Genomic DNA, 14,921 nt, shown 5'->3' with positions numbered 1-14,921 from the left:
AGATTTTTTTTTGATTCACAAAATGGCGCTTACAAACTCCCAAAAATTAACTCTACTCGAGTAAAACTAACTTTACTCGAGTAAAACTAAGTTTTCACGGCTAACTTAATCATAAATAAGCTCTTGTAAGACTCCGCTTTAAGCTTATTAAATCAAAATCAAACCAAAAATCATAAATTTCAAACCGATTTTTTCTCGAGACCAAATTTTTTTTCGAAATTTTTAAATGTCTAATCGCGACTAAAAGGGCTTCATTATGATACATCACTCGAACCATTCCGATGATTATTTGTGGTACCGTATTTTATGTAGAAAACTTATCTGCGGAGATCCTACGTTTTAGCGCAGTATTTTCGGCTTGCTTGTGTTCACCCAAATTTTTATCCACGCCAGTATTAACTCAGTGTGTTGACATGTGAAGACATGGATTGAAAGAATGCTGCGCAAATAGAGCATCTAAGTTACAAATACAGCTATTGGTAACTAACTTTCAGATTCATTATGGATTCGACAGAGTTCGACAACGTGCCACTTCTGGAACGAGAAACGAATAACCCTTCAGAAACAGTTATAACTAGAGATACTAACCAGGACCAACAAGCACCCAGAAAAAGATCTGTGAGGTTTAAGAATCCAACAACAAGTGACACGATTACCATTGAGGAGCTCGCTAAGAGGAAGGATCCTTTTGATATCACAGACGAAGAGTTCGAGAAACTCTCACTTTACAGGTTAAAGTTTTCTTCCGCTCACTTTTTGTCATCGGCTGTGATTCAACTCATTAGAAGGACAGATGAGTGAGCAAACTTTAATCAAGTTGTTCTCAAGGTTTTAAAAAATTTTGATTCAATCTCTCGATGCGACAGTTTGGTTTGTTTTGACGAATTTTGTTTAAAAAAATGAAAGAAGAATGAATGAATGAGCGAAGTAATATTTCAGTAATCAACCACTTGTAGTTTTTTCGGTTGACAAGGCTTAAAAGTATTCATGCTCATTGTCCACTTGTTGATGACCCCTAGCATTTTTCTAGCTGCCGAGTGTCTGTACCCGATATTGCGAAGATTTGTCTTTTCAAATTATTAGTTTTAATTTTCTTGTGACATATTAGTCCTTTTTTGGCTTGGGTATCCGAAATGGTACTTAGACTATTGTGTATGATGTTTTGTTTGTTTAGATCACAAATTGGTTCTTCGTCTGGTGCTTTCACAGTGGGTGGAGTGTTCTGGATGGTGTGCAGCATATATGTACTCTACTACACACAGCTTCCAATAGTCATAAAGGTAGACAGTTGCTAATCAGTTATTATGCTATTTAGACGATTATACTATTATACTATGGTCTTCAATAATACCAATTCCCCTGTTTTTCAAACGAAACTTCTGTAATTTATGCATATTTTCTGTTTTGGTACAAATCTAAAGCAGAATCTAAATGAGAGTCTAAATTATTCCACTGGCGTTCAAATCCCAGTCTGAAGTCGATTCAATTTTTTCTGTGTCGACATTTCAGAATCAACTAGAGGTCATTTTAAATCCTTTTGATTGGACGTTGTGGTGTTTGATTTCACTCTTCAGCTTGAGATAGATGGTGGGTTGTTTAGGCAGACGAGAGAGTGGACTGGTTCTGGCTGAGTCTCAGTGGCCTCATGTTGACAGTCTGTCTCCTCCAGGCATCCTACTTCATCGTCTTCCTCTCTTGGATCAACAAAGTAACCTCCATTTGATACCTAAGAAAGCAGTGTTGAAAAGTGCTCAAGTTAAGCTAAAATATCAACACTTCTTGATGGTTGATCTAAACACTTGTTCAACCCTGTGTAATTGAGTAACCAGCTTAGAAATGTTCATTCTGTCATTAAGATATAAAACTGGATGGAAAAGTGTCACTTTTTCGATATACTTGGAAACTTGATTATCAAAACATGATTGTGAAAGTTTCTGATTTTTCCTGGTTTCTGGGTTGTTTTATGTTATAAATGAAAAGTGTATAGAAGTTGTGCAATACATTGTTTCAGGTGTCGAGTGACAATTGGGAGAAACACTTCCCGCCTGGCATCCCAATTGCAACAGCCACCTTCCTCCTCTTTTCCCTCTTCCTCAACATGGCACTGTGGCCTGTGTTCGGACTACTCACTCCACTCATTTTATTGTCACAGTTCATGGGCGGCATCACCTTCTTGGCTCTTTTTCCCTGATTCCCTGAACAAGCAAAAGTTCCGTGAACGAAGAAGAAATCAAACTATAGAATTCAAATGATCAGAGTGCAAAAGAAGTGAATGAACTGATATGTGAATAGACTCATAAATGACGAAGTGCGCGAACAAGTGAACTTAATTGTAAATGGACTGCAAACATTATTTTGACATGCATAAGCGAATTTGTGCGCAAAACTCACTTTTTAATTAATTTAGTTTCCATTGACATAGATTTTTGTTGTATAAATTTAAATTGCTATTAATAAAGTTCAATTCGCACTATTTTATCAACCGTGTAAATCCTGAAAGTATAATTCAGTTAAATATGAGAAATGAATACTTTTGCTTAAAATAAGAATTATGTTCATTGCTTTTTGACATACATTTTACTCGATGTGTATAATGAAGATGTTGGAAGAAGTTCTTTTGGAAGCCATTTTAAAAGAAATGTAATCAAGTGTTCAATCAAAAGCATAAATGTAGCAGGAAATTTCAGTAATATTTCAGTTTTTTTTGTCATTAACAGGGTGTTTTTGGCTTACACTTATTTAGGCTTCAATATATTTTTGCTTAATCAAATCAAATAATTTTGGCAAATTAAGCCAATGCATCATTCAATATCAAATGTTTTTTTTTAAACGGCATGGGGAGCAGCCGTAATGTTTTCCGCTTCTCAATCGAAGCTCAGTGAATCTAGGTATGAGCTTTTTGTTTGCTGGGACGAGTGAACATTTCTCATCCCAAAAATGCAGATCTTCATTTGGAGTCGATGAACGTAGTTCAGACTAATATATGTCGTGATGTTTTTTTCTTTTTTTTCAGGAAGTCTTAAAATTTACTTTTTGTGATTTGAATTTTGATTTCTCTAATAGTTAATAATATCCTTTACTATCGAAGAGCAAAAATATAAAGGTCACGAAATACGTGATCGACTCCTAGTTAAGAAAGTGGAATTTTTTGTTTGGATTTCCTGGCAAAGTAAAAATTTACTTATCGACTCAGTTTTTTTTTCAAATTGGGTATTTATCAAACATAAACTGTTCTTGAAATTCAAAGAGCGTAAAGGCTATCTAATTTTTTCTTTGTAATTCGAAAAAAAAGTTTGTCCGATTGTCATGAAAATTTACATGCAGACTAATTAGGCCATGAAAAAAAAATTTGGTCTTCATAAATAACCTTGCAAAACCACTCGTTAGACCATAAAGTTCATGTTTGAGTGAGGTGGAGGGAAAGGAAAAAGAGCCGGTATTTGCTATTTTTTCAATTGCAATATTATCAATTATAAACCGAAAGCTTGATATCTACAAAAATTCGAAACAATACAGATTTATTGCCAGAACGCATAAATTATTTAGGATGCCTAGGAATTTTTGTGATCAATGTTGGGCAAAAACTTTTGCAGTTTTCAGGCGTTTAAGATACATTTTAACGCTAATTTTAAAATAATCCTGAAAACTACCGCGTGAATATGTGTTGGTAACGGACGTTGTCCGTAACATTGATATAGTTTGTCTTGAATTTTCGCGGATTGATCCCTCCCTGAAGTTCTTTCGTGTGCTTAACGCAACCGTTAATTCTGTTGGAATTTGCTCCCCCTCACACAAAAAATGAATCCAGTCTTTTGTCAGTAGCATTTTTAAATGAATGTGGTAGTTGTTTTTTGTGTCCATGAATGAAATAAAGACAGTTTGTATTTAATTTTTCAGAAAAATTACTTTAGTAAGATCTCATGACTTTGGTGTTTTTATGACTTTTGATTTTTATTTAACCTTAAATCCAAATTCAGTTGCTTGTAAAAACCAATACACATTTTTCTAACTCAAGTGTAAACTATCCAAAAAAACGTAAATGACTCAAAATTTTGAATGGTGTTTTTAAGAGTCGATGAACATAGTGCAGACTTAGGTAGTGATAGTTTTTTTTTAATGAAAAGACTCTTCTAAAATGTCATTTGGTACTGCGTTTGTGGAAGTTTGTAGTTTAATAAACACTAATTGAGTTCAATCATTTCGCAGATTCCTGCTAAACGTTAGACAGTTTGCGTTATCCAATTACAAAAACCTAAAGATCACGAAAAACGCGATCGAGTTCTAGTTTCTAAAGAAGAGTTTGTTTTTCAATTTCCCAGTAAAGTAAAAAATTAATCTACTAATCCGATTTTCTAAAATTGAGTTCATTTTATCAAAAAATTGTAAATCATAATTTTTTTTAGAATTGCAGTGAGTTTTAAAGTCATTTTTTTTTCTCTAAATTGCGAAGTTTGAGAATGTTTCAAAACCATTTGTCATTTTCTTTCTGTTTACTTGCATTCATTTTCTCGTTTCAGACGACTGACTATTGACTATGTTCAGGGGGGTTAAAAGTAGCAATTGTTTTACTTATCTGAACAACTTGAGAGCGAGTTTTTTGTTTTCGCGCTGAGAAGTGGGTCTAAAAATGCTATTGTACAATTTCTGTGAGAAGCGTACGTAAAAAATTAAGGTAACATTAAAAAAAATGTGGCTAGATTAATTTGGGCTTTGATTTTTCGTATGCTAAAATTGAACGTCTTTACAAAAGCAAAGCGTTTTACGATAAAATGATGCGCTATTTTTGCAAGCAGTATGCTACAATTAACGGCTCATAAGTGCTTTTGAGGTCGCTCCTTTGAATCAAGAGGCTGCATTAGAACGGTAATATTATGCAATTTGAATTTTGACTAATGAGTTTACACAGTTGATGCTTTTTTATTTCTTCAATTGAAGCGAGAAAAATTATTTGTTTCACGCAACAAAACAATCATTAAAACTTCATCTCAGTATTTTTGCAAAGTTATTGAAATGCATAGTTGATACAAAGATTAGCCTTGTTTTTTCCTAAACATTGCGTGCATATATTGTGTGGTTGCTTTTAGTTAATTACATTCCAAAATTTTACATGCACAATTTGTGTTTTTAGGCTTTTTAAAACTTGCTCAAATCTTTTGCTGCTTTCGCGCTTGGTTTGCAAAGCTGCAGCTTCTGTGTAAATTACTGGTTTTTTTTACATTTTCTCACCTTCACCTATTTTTTAAATAGAGATAATATCTAATAAAGCATTGTTTTTTTCGTTAAATTGTTTCTTTAAGAGTATTTGAACCTAGTGAAGAATCTAATATAGGTCGTTGATTTTTTCTAAGGAAAAGTCGTAGAATTAGCGGTATCTGAAATTTACAATTTGATCTAAATTTCTGATATTGGTTTTTTTTTTTTTAAAAAAACGTCAATCAAAAACTGTTCTTGAAACTCAAATGCATTTAAGGCATAAAATTGTTCTTCGAGTTTTGAAAATTGAGTTTTTTTTTGAAAAATAAGTCAGTTTTTTGTTTTCTTGCGTTCATTGACTCCTTTCCAACTCTCTTGGGCTATGTTTTCAGTTGTAATTAAAATTGTTTCTTTCAAGTTTAATGTAAGAAATGAGTGGACTAGGCCGCGCTCACTTTTGGATGTTTGACATTTGATTTCTAGGATCTACTTAACAATTGCCCCCTTTTAAGAAAGGAGGGGCAATTGTTAAGTAGATTAAAGTAACGCATTTTTGACCAATCAGATTGCAGCAAAATTAGAAATCTCATTACAAAGTTCTTGCGCTAATTTACTGCTTTTATTAATAGGAGTGGCAATTCTTAAGTAGATACTAAAGGGAGGGCGGTTGTTAAGTAGATGCGATTTCGATCAAAAAATTAACTGCTAAATACGGCGCAGAAAATGTAGCTTAATCTTAGGTTGCAATACGGTAGCTTTATTTAGCAAAATTTCGATCTTAAAAAACTTTTTGAATCGTAAAAAGCTTTCAGATAATTTTTTTTTCATTGAAAAATCTAAGTTGGTTTCTATGGTTCGCTGCTACTACGCTCTTGATTTGACCGATAACTATTTTTTTTATTTTCATAGGTAACGCAACCGGCTGTTAGACTTTTTGCCCGGCAAAAATTCCAATCCCGGAATGCAGCAGCTTTCTTTGTTTGCATATCAAGTTCCTGCTACTAATTTTGTCGGTTTGGCAGAGGTAAAGACGCTCGTGCCTGGAACGAAAAAAGTCAGAACTTGAGCCCAATCAGGAGTCTTAACTTAAAACTGAAAATGTTCTTCATACAAAATCTTTTGTTGGGATATCGGTTGACTGTTTTTTTTTGTCGGCCTTGTTTTCACAGTGCTAATTTTTTTCTTTAATTGAAGCGTTTTTACTATTTTGATTTACCTGTTTGGATGCAATTGATTGAGTCCCTACAAACTGAGCTGATTTTTTGTAATGAGATATAGATTTTTTAATTATATGACTCAACTTTCGTGGAAACTTTCACCCTCTATCACACATGGTTTTTGCATTTATAATGAGCATGTCAATTGAATTTTTATGATTCGAAAGTGCGACGACATTGTATGGATGAATTTGTTGTGCTTATTTTTTAAAACTTACCTTGTAATAATTAATATGAAACAATGCAGTATTTCCTTTCTAGACAAAGAAGAATATCTCAGAAATTTGCAGGCAATTTTAAAATTTTTGAAAATGCGTTGAAAATTCCAAAAATACTTATAAAATAGAGAGAACCTCGACATTTGGAGCAAAATTGTCGGAAAAAAATGAAAAATTGCCAGAACTACTTAAAAACTGGTTGATGTGCAAATTATCCCAGAAGATTCCGGCGTTGAGCATTTAATTCACATGTCTAAATCAGAGGTTTTTTCTTTTCAAAAATTCATTTTTTTCTCCTTTTTCAATCGCATTATTTCTGCCTCGTTTCGGTTCTGAGGTCTAGATCAGTTTCGGGTAGCTGGTTGATCGACAACATTTCATTTCATACCTAAACTAACAGTAATTATCGGAAATTACTAGTCAACAAAGTGCTATCGAACTGACATAAATCTCGGTTTTTAAAACCAGAATCCAAAGTCAAAAAATTTAAAAAAAAAACATCAATCAATCAATTTTAAAACAGCGCCTGAGCAACATGTGAACTTTGAGTCGATCTTTCAGTTTATTGATTTTTTTAGACACTGTTCTTTGTTCACCAGCAAATTCATTAGCTACCACTTTGGTTGTCGGCATTTTTTCGCCACATGGGGCAGGTCGAGCCGCTCGCGAAGCAAGCGCGAGCACATTTATCATTCTCCGAGCAACAGGCGAGGAGGGTTTTTATCACTAAGTTCTCCTGGTGGAGCCAGATTTTAAACTGATCATAATTTTTGGATGCGTTTTTCTCCATGCTGCCTGTGTGCCCAAGATAGGGAAAAGTCCTAAGTGGAAGTTGTCTGTGGAAACGAGTCCCCGGGAGAAAATTCACTTTTTTCTGGGAAAAATAGTAATTGAAAGGAAAAACGGATAACTTTTGAATATATATTTTTTGATTTTTCTTTAACTTCTACCATAGCCGATTGTATATATTTTGATCCCACACGCAAACCCCGGCTGGAGACAAATGCCTATTCAGCAGAATTAAAATACTGAAAAATCTCTTGATCTCTGATTTAAAATGTTCGTTGGTCGAGTGTATCTGTGGTGCATTCCCAAACTGAGTAGTCGAATTCAAATCTCCATCCGTGGCAAAATTTGTTTTTGAGCTTTATCATTTGTTATCGAACATATGTTCAGTTTGATTAGAAATTAAACCTACTTGTCTTCGAAATTAGAAAAGATAAACACTTGCAGTTTTCAGCGGTAGAATTTATTTTTTTTAGTTTAATCAAAAAGGACTCAGTTGGGAGCTGCTCAGTTTGATTTTTAGAATTTTTTTTTTTTTCATTTTAATCCTCTCTCTTATTTAAATGATTTTATATCCTTTCATAATATATCTCTTCTCTTGTCCTCAGTGCCATTAGCTGTGTCTACACTAGTATTGATAGTAAAATGGTAATGCAATTGAAGAATACGCCAGAGGAGCCAATTCGAGTCCCAGATAAGCCAGTTTAAGTTTTTTTTACACTTTACTTTGATCGATTTGAGCTTATTGAAATTTCTTGAACAAAACTTTCTGCAATGTCTTTTCAAATGATTGAATTTGCCCTATTCCCCGCAGAGGCTTAAGAGGAACAATCTGACAGACAATTTTTGATTTGAGATTCTGTCGTCAAATGCTGTCGTCAAATTTTGTCGTCAAGTTGAATGTGATGAGCGGCAAGAAAAATACTGACTGGAGATGTTTACTGATTGTTTAACTCGATTGTGCAAACAGTAAAAAGTGGAGAGCCCTGATTGGGCCTCGCGCCCTACCCCACGTGGTGGTCAGCGTTTTCCTGCCAACTATCCATACGAGCGCGCGGAAGCGCGCGAACTCAGACACTCTAAATGAACAAACGCGAGTTTTTAACGTTACGCCCTTGGCATGGAAAATGACGATCTCGCAAAGTAACTGTAATTTTTTCCTCTGTTTTTTTTCCATTGTGAATTGCTTCCCAAGATAGGGAAAAGTCAAAATTGGAAGTTCAGTTCCCATTCATTTCCCTGGGAGAAATCCTAATTTTTCCCGACAAAGGTGGGGAATCAAAAGGAAAACCGATTCGTTTTTATTTTAGCTCACTCCAAAGCCGAGCATATATGTTTTGGTCCCCCACGCCGGATGAACAGGTTCAAATCCTGATCGGAGACAAAAAAAACTGACATTTCATTCTCTCAACTAGCATATTCAGTAGAATTGAAATAATTCAAAAATTCTTTGTTGTCTTATCAAAAAAGGTCGGCGGTCGAGTGGATATGCCGTGCACTCTCAAACTGACCTGAGTAGTCAGGTTGAAATCCGAATGCGGGACACTTAACGTATATTCAGTTTGGTCAGAATTTAAACATACATATCATATCTCCTAAACTAAAAAAGATAAACACCTGCGGTTTTCAGCGGTATCATATGTTTCATCTGTTGTTTCGAATAAGACTCAATTGGAGGCTGCTAAGTTTGATTTTTAGAAATTGATTTTTTCCCTGTTTATTTTTTTCTGTTATTTATTTGATTTGATATGCTTTTATAATATATCCTTTTTCTTGTCTTCACTGCCACGAGCTGTGGCTATACCAGTAATTGATAGTGAAAGTTTAAAGCAATGGTCCAATATACCAAAGGAGTCAGTTTTAGTCCAAGATAAGCCAAATCTGACCTTTTTCTACACTATTTCTTTTTGATCGCTTTGAGACTATTGAAATATTATGAATAAAAAGGCCTGTAAGGTCTCTCAAGTGCTTAAGTTTGCACTAGTATATCAAATTGTTTAGCTTCACCGCAAAGGCTTGAGCGAAACAGCCCTACAGAAAATTTTTCATCAAAGGCACTATCGTCAATTGTTCAATTGTTCATGTGGATCAGTATTTAAAATATAACTATTGTTTAAACTATTGTAATTCTCTCGCAACAGTTTGTAGCGTTGGAGAGATGTATGTCAGGGTTCGAATCCAGGTGGGTATTTGGTAGATTAGTTTTATATTCATACAATGAAATTTTGAGGAGGTTAAGCAAAGCGTACAAATAGAAAAAAGCGAAGAACCCTGATTGCGCCTCGCGCCCTGACTAGGTTTTTCTCGCTATGAATTCTAGCGAGAACACGCATTAAAAAAACACTTGAAAAGAACAAAAAAAATTTTCATAAAATTTTTTAAATTAAATCTTCATTTTCGGAATTATCTGAGATACTCCCTCCGCATCAAAAAAAACAATGTGTTTGAGAATTTTCCGTTGCCATTAAAGATCTTGTTATTGTAATCACCAGTAAAATTAGGGGGCGGGGGGCGGACGCACACCCTCAGGGATTCGACCCCATGCTGACCCAAAAAACTGACTTTGAATGTTTTTTATACAAATAGAACCTCAATTTTTTGACCATTTCTTAAGGGAAAAATTCAGAATGTTGCTAACCTAAATTTTACTTTCTTAATGGCTACCATTAACATGAGAAGTCTGCATAGGGTTTCTCAAATGAAAAAATTGACTTGTGCCTCGAAGTTAATCACTTTACGGTTCAACATAATGTCAAATTGGATAATGGTCAAGCTTTCAAGTCCGGTGTGAACAATGGGATTTAAACCGTGATAGAATCCATCATGACTTAGGAGGATCTGTGCTGGTTTGATGTGAAATGGTGTTGTTTGATCATACAGAAGCAACTCATTAGGGCGTGAATGATTCTACCTGAAATTTGCCGTCCCTCCATCGGCAACTGGCAACACCCCTGGGACCACCGATTTAGATACCTGAAGATGGACATTGTTTTGTTAGACGAATTTAGAAAATAGCCGATGAATCTGTCTCGAACTCCACTTCCTAGTTGCAAAAAGTGGTTCAATAATCGATTATGCTCAATTTATTAGGCTGGACAATCAGTAGTAGGCGCCAGTGATCAGGGATATTAGAAAGATCAAAGGAAGGGCAGTTTTATAGGGTAAAATTTGTGAAAACGGAAATTGCTCAAATTTAACAAATGAAAAAACAATTACAAAAATATTCATAAAACAAGAGCTCAACCTCAGGTTCTTTCAAAAGATTAGCAATTATAATTTTTCTCGCAACTTTGCAGTCTTAAATTTGAACTTGTGATTGCTATATATAAAATGAGTGATTTCATGTTTTAATCCTGAATATAAAACTGACACTTAATATTATTAAGGTCCGGATATATTTAAATTCCGCTTTAGCAACTGATTAATGGCAAATGAACCTACAAAAGTCATCCTATTAAAAATCAATTTAGAAGTTTATTTCATGAACCGAAATTGCAATGGCTTATTTTTAAGGATTTCAAATTATTTAAAGTCTTAAGCATATTTAATTTAGTTTTTCTAATCTAAATTTTTTACTTCCGACTCAATATAAAACAAAAAATTAAAGGGTGTTGTCCATAAACTGTATGTGATTCGCGCACAAATAAGATGCCCTGGATTCTCATAATACGCTACAAATCGGGTTATTTGACGATTGTAAAATTTCTGCTAATCAGAGCAATTGCAACTTCGTCTGGGGTTGTAATCGAAGAACGGGCAAAAGGCAACTAGAATTGCTTTTTAATCCCCAACATGAAGACAGATTAATTTTCCAGCCTTTTATCATTTTACCACCTTGGGTAGCCGATATCGCTTGCCTTATTGTTACACTTGGCCTCAAATTTAATCTCCCCAATTCAGAATTAATAGATCCTCTTTTGTAGTTTCAACAGAAGTACCAAAAATTTATAAGTTACAAGTTGGAAAAACCATTAAAATTATGGAAACAAGTGTAATTGGTTTATTGAAAAATTGAATGAATTCAAAAATCCTCAGTTTAAATTGTTAGTTTCACATAAGGGCAGGTTAGAATTTAATGTCAGATGCTGCTAAAATTTTTCAAATATTTCACACTAGTAGAAACTAATCTGCGGAAATGCGGATATTAAAAATACTTTTTGGTATCTAGGAAAAAAAACTCAAAAATTATTTCTTTTTGCCAAACCGTATAAATTTGCAGATTTTCCACAACTTAGAGAGAATTAATTATTTTCAATCTTTTATAGCGTCAATCATAGTCTTTGAAATTGGGCTATTCAATGCCCATCACAAATTTTTTTTGACCTAAAATCTTAAAAATTTAGAAAATAGAGCGTGAATGTTGTTTGTTTAATTTACAGCTCCTCCCTTCTACCTTCGTTAGCAATTCATTTCACGCTTGCGGGCTGAATTAAAATTATGGTAAGTTTCCGACTCAATTGATGGAACTTTCAGAGAACAACGAGAGACTGTTAGCTGATAAAAAGACAGTTAGAATGTAAAACCAGTATTGATAACATTCACTCTGTAAGAGCTCTTTAATTGCTTTTGAATAATTCTATTCATCATTTTGGATGTGAAAGAGTGCTTACAACGCTTCAATGGAAATATTGAGAATAATTTCTACACAGGTACGCTGAGTATTTTCTGAAAATTAAAGCTTCAAATTAAACTTCGGAATTTTTGTTTCAAGTTTTCACCTTCATGTTGGCATAGAAAAACTATGTGTATAATCAGAGGCGGATCTAGGATTTTCTCGAGAGGGAAGGCGCCGACGGTATTGGCGCCGATGGTGCTTTTAGAAAAATTTTAGGGTCTGTCACCAAAAATGGATATCTCAAAATAGTTTTAAAAAAGGGGACCCTGAAGAAGCCCTCCCCCTAAATCCGCCCCTGGGTATGATTAAATTTGTTATAATTAAATTTTATCAGGAAAAAATTTCAAAGTTGAATTATGTTAAATTCAAAAAAACTGTTTTTATAAATCAACAGTAACAGACTGAAAACAAGTGTTTCAGTATGATTGAAAAAAAGTTGCTGAAAATTTCATTCACTTTTCAAAAACAAGTCAAATAATTCATAGACAACAGAAGATTAAAAACAACAAGAAAATTGAAAAAATATATATCAAGTTTGCGGTTAGCAAGCGTTATCAAACCGGAATATTGACTTTTTGTGTTAACAACTAGTTTAACAGAATCAATATAAGTATTTTACATTTGGCTTATATGAAATGAAAAGACCAATGTTAATTGGCACATGCACAGAAGAACAAACGCGCCTGTCTATGAAGACAATTGTCAATGATTCGAATCCGGCCTGGACCTTTTTTTGTCAGCGGAAAATTGTCCGCGCGTCAAAAAAATTTGTCCGACATTTGTTTGTCTACTTTTTTGTCAGCTTAGTTCCCGCAGCACCAAATTTACCTAGAATTTGGGCTTTTTTTACTCAATTTTAAAAAGCACTTTCCTTTTTTCTCAACTATTTGGTTTCCAAGAAGGTTTGCCATGTTGTTTTTGCTGTTTTTTGATTTTTTGATGCTTTTCATTGAAAGCTTTTTGGACATTGTTTTCTTTATAAACTAAACTTAAGTAGTGTTTTGATCTTTTGGTGCAGTAGAAACATACATGGTTGAGACGATTAATCTCAAAAGTTTATTTCCAGTGGGAACTTTTTTTGCGGAAACTGAAAAATTTCGAATATTTTAGACTTTCGAGTTTGTTAATTTTTATCGGCCTAGGTCTCGAAGAGACGTTCGGTTTCTTTTTATCACTTTGAAAGCTTTTTGTAAATTTTTTTATGGTGCAGAAATATTTGGTTCAGGCATTTTTTGTTATTTTTTGCCATTTATATTATATTTTTGTTTTACAAAAAAAAAACTTTTGAATGAAGGTTTTTTTTTCTTCAATTTTTGAATTGCTTTTCATTAGCTGGTAATCATAGTCATTCAATTTTTTTGGCAAGTGATGCGAACCTCCGATTCTCTACTGTGTTTGAATTTTTTGAACAATTTTTATTTCTCGAATTTCGAAGAAAAATTTGATCAGATTTAAGTTTTTTAATTTTAAGATTAAATTAAGACGACACTTTTTTGATAAAATTAACCAAATTTAAGAAAACTGGATCAACTTTTTCGCTGGGAAACTAAAACTGAATTCAAATTTTGCATTTATGTCTAAGTGCATTTATAAATTTAAGTGCATTTTAAGACTTTTCCTGAAAAAAAACTAACAAACAACATCAAGACCTATATCAGTAAAAACTACTCCGTTCTTTTACACTGAAGAAGCATGTTCGAAACACTTTGTGCAGACATTTTCTTGGGCATATAAGACAGATGAAAGAACTCAACTGACTAAAGTAATTCATATCATAAAAACTTGTTAGACAAATTTTCATTGGAAAAAAAAACCATAGCCAATAGATATGAAATGACATTTTTTTTAAAAAAAATTTTGCCTTACGCGGTTAAAACAAACATGTATTTCAAGAGCTTCGGAAATCAAAAAGTTGAGTTTCAGATATTTTGCCTGAATTTAGCAAAAAGAAAATAGTTTCGCCCAGTGAGCATCTTGAGTTCATCTGGAACTCAAAACCTAGTCAATTATGTTTTCTCGATTTTATAAAACCGCCGCAGCTAAATTTTTCTTTTTGCACAGCGTTCACACTTTGATATTGATTGCAATTTCATTCTCCTATATATTCTCCTTGCCTGCTCAGCTTTAGAAAAACGGGCTGAATGCGCGCAAAACAACAAAAACATCTGCAAAAACTCTAAATCGAAGTTTCAAAAAGATTTGTCATTTACAAAAGATTTTTTTCTTTTGCTGCAGAGGCTGTGGAACGAGCCCTGTGCTAATTTTTTTTTGCACAGTAACCAGCTATATTTCCCTGAAAGTATGATTGTCGTCTTTTGTCAATTATAACCCTAATTGTCATTGACAACATTTTGTCACCTCTCGGGTTGAACTATAAGATACCACTCGCTATTCGTGCTAATTGATTGTTTCTTTTATAGGTCTTCGAACGCGATCAGTCAAAGCGCTATCGGCTTGCATATTTTTGTACTTTTTATCGGTGAACTTCTGATGAAAGTGAAGTTCTTTTTACGAATACCACTTGAAAAAGATCTGGTTTCCTCTGGAACTCAACTCGAAATTCTTACTCTCTTAAACACCACAACTTGTCAATCTTTAAATATATTGTATAAATCAGTCGAACTTCAATAGGCTATTTTTATATTGAGTTCGGCTGCGACTGTGATGGCTGAATGATTGAGTCCCTTGATTTCCTGTTCCAGTAATTTGGCTACAACTAGAAATTTTAAATCAAATTCAGCAGACAGCTTAACTTATTAGCATATTACCACGTAAGTTAATTCACTAACATAAAATTTTCGTTCAAAAAAATCCAAAGTTGCTTTTTCGAAGACTGAACTAACTAGTTTTAGTTTCCAGACCCAACCAAATTATCCTCAAAATAGTCGAAAC

General features: G+C 33.8%; 1 protein-coding gene across 1 annotated transcript; it reads left to right on the top strand.

The window, feature by feature from the left end:
• Positions 1–494: 494 nt before the first annotated feature.
• Positions 495–2,528, top strand: LOC134855532 (transmembrane protein 128-like). Its single transcript, XM_063872076.1, has 4 exons — positions 495–731; positions 1,175–1,280; positions 1,601–1,708; positions 2,012–2,528. Exons 1-4 carry the CDS (start codon positions 502–504, stop codon positions 2,189–2,191), a joined length of 624 nt encoding a protein of 207 aa, XP_063728146.1. The 5' UTR covers positions 495–501; the 3' UTR covers positions 2,192–2,528.
• Positions 2,529–14,921: the final 12,393 nt, after the last annotated feature.

The sequence above is a fragment of the Symsagittifera roscoffensis genome, chromosome 10 (genome assembly GCF_963678635.1).
Source record: "Symsagittifera roscoffensis chromosome 10, txSymRosc1.1, whole genome shotgun sequence".
Taxonomy (NCBI): domain Eukaryota; kingdom Metazoa; phylum Xenacoelomorpha; order Acoela; family Convolutidae; genus Symsagittifera; species Symsagittifera roscoffensis.
The sequence above is the reverse complement of the archived record's forward strand: the minus strand, read 5'-3'. Positions and strand labels throughout refer to the sequence as shown.